Source organism: Anoplolepis gracilipes, chromosome 16, assembly GCF_047496725.1.
Source record: "Anoplolepis gracilipes chromosome 16, ASM4749672v1, whole genome shotgun sequence".
In the NCBI taxonomy this organism is placed as follows: domain Eukaryota; kingdom Metazoa; phylum Arthropoda; class Insecta; order Hymenoptera; family Formicidae; genus Anoplolepis; species Anoplolepis gracilipes.
The window spans coordinates 4291373-4297500 of record NC_132985.1 but is presented as its reverse complement, the minus strand read 5'-3'; the positions used below and the strand labels follow the sequence as shown (position 1 = coordinate 4297500).

The 6128-nt window shown below is 35.9% G+C and overlaps 2 protein-coding genes across 4 annotated transcripts in view; both read right to left on the bottom strand.

Moving 5' to 3' along the window:
- The window catches only part of LOC140674704 (serine/threonine-protein phosphatase PP1-beta catalytic subunit), a 9817-nt gene extending 7209 nt beyond the window's left edge, over positions 1–2608 (bottom strand). The window contains exons 1-2 of one of the 2 annotated variants that reach the window (XM_072908475.1): positions 2429–2608; positions 1333–1407 (exon numbers count right to left, since the gene is read on the bottom strand). In XM_072908475.1, the coding sequence (XP_072764576.1) occupies positions 1333–1407; positions 2429–2480 (127 nt within the window). In that variant the 5' untranslated portion in view covers positions 2481–2608. The remainder of the gene's footprint in view (positions 1–1332; positions 1408–2428) is intronic. The other variant, XM_072908476.1, reaches the window with a different exon arrangement.
- On the bottom strand, positions 2596–5223 carry Mrg15 (mortality factor 4-like). 2 transcript variants are annotated; one of them, XM_072908478.1, is made up of 7 exons: positions 4835–5223; positions 4607–4724; positions 4152–4457; positions 3857–4069; positions 3596–3765; positions 3334–3515; positions 2596–2712 (listed from the first exon to the last, which is right to left on the bottom strand). In XM_072908478.1, the coding sequence occupies exons 1-6, from the start codon at positions 4860–4862 to the stop codon at positions 3343–3345; spliced, it is 1008 nt and encodes a 335-aa protein (XP_072764579.1). In that variant the 5' UTR covers positions 4863–5223; the 3' UTR covers positions 2596–2712; positions 3334–3342. The 2 variants fall into 2 exon arrangements, with proteins under 2 accessions (XP_072764579.1, XP_072764578.1); XM_072908477.1 differs by lacking the exon at positions 2596–2712 and having other exon boundaries at positions 2880–3515.
- Between the last annotated feature and the right edge of the window lie 905 nt (positions 5224–6128).

Here is a 6128-nt window from a genome sequence, read left to right as displayed (position 1 = left end):
ATATTATATATAAATTATATTTTAATCTAAATGATATTGCATTATATCGTAAAGCAATTTGTAGATGTATTTGATATATATGATAAATTATGTGTACTGATAAGAGATATGATTTTTAATTAAAGAATATTTAACGGTTAAATTATTTAATTAAATCTGCGTATGATGATAATTTGAAACAGTCAATTTAGTAAAATTTCTTGCTTTGAAAATCATTACGATCGTTTTTAGAATTAGAAGTTTTATATTTGTAATAGTAGCATAGGAAGGAGGTATAATAAACAAAACGTATGCACGAATTACTCCGCGAATTGCATAAATATACATCTATTATACTAAAACGTGCTCTAAACTAACATTTAGACTAACATTTCCAGCCAACACCGCTCGAGAGTTTAGTAGCTAAAAGCATCTCAATCGAGAGGGTTACGTGCGTGAGAAAACAGGAGGGCAAAGGAAGGAAGACGATAAAAATCCTAAAACGTCGACGCAAAGGACGTCGATAGAAATCCAGAAATAATTTGAAATCATGAAATTTCAAAAAGAAATTATTTTCTGACGGTAATCTTATTCCGATTATAATAAAGATGGAAGGAGGCGTGTAATCATCGTATTTTTATGTTTAAGAGAAATTTATAAGAGGATCGACGATAAAAGACGAGCAGTGGGAAGATAACATCGCTAAAAAAAACGTGCAAGATCGGCGATGCTTTGGTGAAAAAAAAAAAAAAAAAAAAAAATAAGAGTCGCAAATAAACGCGCGCGCGCGCGACATCGACCAGCAATGATGGCTCGTTTATATCGTAAGACGCATTTAGCGCTAAACATGCGATTACCGGTATATATTTTCATATCGTCAAGAGAGATTTCAATCTTTCGATTTTCACAACTTTTGGAATGTGACGCAGTCGCGCCGCTTTTATCGACGCCTACGTCCTTTAAACGTGACGTCTTAAACAGAAACGTAAATATAGACCAAAAGAGAAGACAAATCGATAAAACGCATTTTAGCGCCGAATGCGACTGTTACGTTTGGACGGCTAAAGATATATGTTAACGTTTAGAGATGTTGCACCATTTAAGCTGCATTCGTCTCGAAAGTCAAGACGAACGCAGTCCACGGGATATGATAACGGGATGTGATATACCAAAAAGATTATATCGGCAAATCCTAAGCAAACTAAACAACTAAACGCAGCAGGATATATAGTAACTCTACTATAGGGGAGGGGAGAGGTTTTGCTGTTTCCTGTTTTTTTTTTTTTTTTTTTTTTTTGCTGGACAATGGTGGTGACGGTGATGACGGTTATTGTTGTTGTAGTAGTTGCGTACCGACGAAGTCCGACGAGAAAATATCTTTTAGCTTGGCTTTCTTCTGAAGAACCTGGTCTTTCTGCGTGTGGTATACTTTACCGCACAAGGGGGTTCCGCATTCGCGTAGCATGAGAGAGAGAACAAACAAAAAGAGATTGTTTTTTTTTCTGCGCCTAAAGAGAACACGAGGATAATATAAAAAGATCGCGCGTAAAGCGGGGATGATGCGGTGGCAGGTTGCCACGGAGGGGACGGGGGAGGGGAATCTCTTTAAAACGTGAGAGTGAAACGGAGCTATACTGACAGGTAAGTGAAGGACGAACGTGAGCGAGACAACGAAATAGAAAGAGAGTGGAACAAATGAAGAGTGAGAAAGAAAAAGAGAGAGAGAGAGAGAGAGAGAGAGACGGCGGGAAAAAAAGACATGAAGAGAGATAGAAAAATAAACGTAAAATAGCGGAACGAACGAAAGAGAGAGAAAGTGAGTGAGTGAGTGAGAGAGAGAGAGAGAGATACGATGAACGGTCCCTTGAACTTTTCACGCGATTAATATATCGCGGCGACGATGACCGCGACAACGAGAGAAGGTACGACGGGGCGCGCGGGTCGAGATCGATATCTCACCTGCGTTTTTTTTTTCCATCCGATCGACCGAGGGAAGCGACGCAGTGTCGAGAGACTCGCGCTCTCGCGTAGAGATCGAAGGCCGATGTCGCGGGGACGATCCGCGACGGATCGGAGCAGGCGAGGTATACAAACGCGTATATATATATATATATATATATATATATATATATATATATATATATATCTATGTATATATATATGTATGTGTGTATATATATATATATATATATATATATATATATATATATATATATACACACGTACGCACGTTGATGCACACAGCGAGACACGAGAGAGAAAGAGAGAGAGAGAAGCGCGTCGCGTTCGAGGAAAACTTATGTGTATACCCGCGTCCGAATCGAAGCGAACCTCTCCTGGTCGGGAGGCGGATGTCCGCACGGTCGTGGATCGGCGGTAATCGCGGCGGGAGAGTCGCGGGGGATCGACCGCGTTTCTCGCACCAGCCGCCCCGTCGCAAATCACGTACCTTCCAATAATCTCTGTATCAGGTTGTCGATATTCAAGTCGACATCCGCCATTTTTTCCTGCCACTGACTGACTGGCCCGATGTTCGCGGACTGGCTCGTACCGTGCCTAGCGCGCGCATTTACTTCGCAACATCGCGAACGTGAGAGCCAACATCGACGCGTCCAGGTATACGGGCTGTTATCGACTGCCGGTTTGTGACGATGTCGCGCGTCGCGCGATGAGGAGTGGTGGGAGGTGGGAGATGCGACGGACGGACGTGGGGAGATATCTATGCGTATGTGCCTAGAAAATGCACTCCGTTTCACATTTTCAAAGAGCGTGATTGGCCAATCGGAGCAAGGAAATCTTTGTCCCTTTCAGTCTGATTGGTCGATCGAACGTTTGAAAAATTCCTAATGTCAAACAGAATGCACCCATAAATAAACATTTAATATCCAAAGGCAGTAGTTCGTTCTTATACTTTAAGTTTACTTAAAATGATCTTAAATATAATTGTTTCTTGATAGAAATTAACTTTTCAGGAAACTTTGGAAGGCCTGTAAAAATTTATCTAAAAAATGACATTTCCCATGAAGAAAATACAATGTAGTAGTGAACAATGACTTTATGAATAAACAATATATATTTTACTAAATTGCTAAATTTCTATTTGTTTTGTTTATGCTTCTAAATGCTACGTTTTTACCACATTATGCCTCATCCCTCTCATAAATGTTTATCTGTATTAATATTTTATTATAGGTGGCAGGTGGTAAACTATTTAAAATAACAAAGTTATACATGATTGCACAATAAAGAGAGTCAGTGAATATTGTTACATATACGTGATTTCTATATAAAATATTATACATAAGATTAATACATTTGTTCCAATTGTTGAGAAATAAATTCTGTTTTACGTACTTTGATAGTTTAACCATATTTTCGATGATAATCTGGTGGTGGGTCTGTGTAATCTTGTTGAAGATTGAACAGTTCAACATTATTCTTTTGCAAATATTGCAAGAAGTCATGAAAATGAGACAGCAACAACTGTATACTCCTTTCATCTAAGGGCATGTATGACAGCATACCACCGAGTCTCACTGTAAATAAAAAATTTAAAATTATCATCTACAATAATTAGAAAAAAAAAATAATAGATTTCGTGAAATGCAGATTTTACCAAATAATCTAAGTAAATGAAACGCTCCATACAATTGACTTGGTAAGGTTTCTGGATTGTCATTCATCATCTGTATAAATTGCGGCCGTTCCCATTTATACAGCAATTGAAGTCCTAATGTGATATTAAAATATTCGCGAATACCTTTTGTTATTTCCAATGTACTTTCCCTGAAACAAAAAAATATTAAGTTGATCAAATATTTATATCCACGTGTTATAATAGCATAATATTACTTATAAACTCCCAGTTGCATCCTACCTAGTATCGTTTGTTTTTCCAGATAATTTCGTTTCTACATAATCATCCAAAATTTTATCGACTGTATTTTGTACAGGTAATACAGGTAACTTATGGTGTTTCAATATCACTTCAGATTCATCTATTAGCACAAACTTCAATTCTTCGGGTATTTTTATCTTAACCTCCACTTTAGTAAGATACTCTTCGGTTTCGCTAGATGGTTCTAGTCGACTGAAAGAAATTAATTTCTTACAATCAACTATAATATATATTATACAAATACAAAGACATCAGATAGGATATTATAACAAACCTCCGTTTTTTACGAGTAGGTTCCGACGTAGACTCGTGAGATGATGAAGCTGTCACTGTGCTATTTGTACCCTTAAAACGACTTATACTTTTGTCAGCTGTCGAAACAGGAGTACTCGCTCTGCTATCTGTATCTTTCTCTCTACCCCCTTCGCTTCTTCTCCCCTGTGCTTTAGTTGTTGTATTTCCCTTTTTGTTCTTTTGTGCAGATTGTTGAGTCGAGTGTGCTCTCTGAACTTCTCTTTGTCTCTGTACATTTGCTTCATTATATTTGAGTACTCTACTCTCCGGAACCCATTCGTCCCAACTATTTTTACAAGAATACACATAAATTTATGATGGTCGTTAATAAATGATAATGGAAATACATATCTTTATATAATCTATTACATAATCTAGTAAGACATATGCATCAGTGAATAACATAGTTTATCTGTTTGCAAAAAGCTTACTTACTTTTTATTCCAGCCTGCATAATGAATGAAATATTTGATTTGCTTTTCCTTAGTAATGGAAGACTTTAAGCATTTTGCTTCATAAATCAATGGTCCATGAAAGCATAGAACCTTTTCTCCTAAAGATGTGTTAACGGTTTATGAAAAGAAAATAAACAATATTCATCTCCTATTCTTTTAAGTCAATTTTAAATGCTACAAGAGATTTAGTGTAAAAACGAAATTATACCTTCCTGAAATTTGCATTTCGGTGGCATTTTCGTGTCTCCAACAGCGCTTATTTTTATTCTATCCTACTTTCTTGAAAATTGTATAATAAATCCGACAAAAGGTCAGCAATGAAATGATTAACTTCCACAGTCACTTCAAAAGCAACATTCACCTTCGATTTTTACCTTGATGGTTATGTCAGGTTAGGCCGACAATTCATCCCTTCTTCACTCCCTTCACCAATGCCATTTATTCCCCCAGAAAACGTCAAAAAGTATCGAAAGAGAGAGAGAGAAAGCAAAGATTATAGAATTTTCTATCCGACAGCCAATTGGATGCTGTATTGTTTCACTAGATGGTATTGCGTCTCAAGTTTTTCACAAAGAGCTGCGTTTCAAAATTCGCTGTTGGAAATAATACTAGCGTCAAGTGAGTATAAACAGAGAGAAGCCTGAGAGACGCCACCACAGACAAGCGATACGCCCTCTGTGAACATCAAAACGTGGACATTGAACTACATAGCCAATGTCCACGAATGTTCTCAATGGATAACGCATAATGCGCACAGTTTTGATTGCGATCCGTGCTATGTCCACAAAATTTATTAACACATTTTGCTTATTCACTTTCACCTAAAAATAATTTGTTATTTCTCCACACTGGCAATAATTTACTTTTAATATCAAATAATCATGTATATATTGTCAATATTCTAATTTTGCCAATAATATCTTGATTTTTGGTAATTCTTTTTCTTTTATTAAACGCTATTTTTACATTCTACATTTTACAAATTAAAACTTATTTTATATGAAAAAAAAATTTTCTTTCAACAATTTAATAATTTAGAGTATTATATTATTCTACAAATACAATAATAAACTATTAGATATCAATAAATTTAATTAAATAAAATAAAAATCAGATATATTATACGTATACGTATATATGTACAAAATTTTTATAATTAGAGAAAAATGTTAATTTTTTACTTATTTAAGTAAAAATTGTCCGAATTATATCGTGTAACGAAGGCGCGGGGTGGTTTCGTTACGCGTATTATGGCCAGTATTTGACCACGTATTATATTTTTCCAGCCAGTTGGACCTACCTTTGTTGCTCCTGGCTATAGTTATTTTAACTCGATTTCTACGAGCTAAGAATTGAGGAAGAAAAATAACTTTTTCTACTGCCGGTAATAATTATCACCGGCAAATAAGACGACTCATATTCATTTAGGATTGTATGATATTATAATACAATCGTTTTTTAATGCGTACCATTAGTCGTCAAAAGTTGCAAAAGATATATAA

What these genes read in the sequence shown, in the direction of transcription:
- Mrg15 (XM_072908478.1), bottom strand. Translation starts at nt 4,862, where the DNA reads ATGCCACCGAAATGCAAATTTCAGGAAG. An exon ending in CCTACTCGTAAAAAACGGAG is followed by an intron (nt 4,070 to 4,151) that starts GTTTGTTATAAT and finishes AATTTCTTTCAG; the next exon opens with TCGACTAGAACCATCTAGCG. An exon ending in TCATTTACTTAGATTATTTG is followed by an intron (nt 3,516 to 3,595) that starts GTAAAATCTGCA and finishes TTTTATTTACAG; the next exon opens with TGAGACTCGGTGGTATGCTG.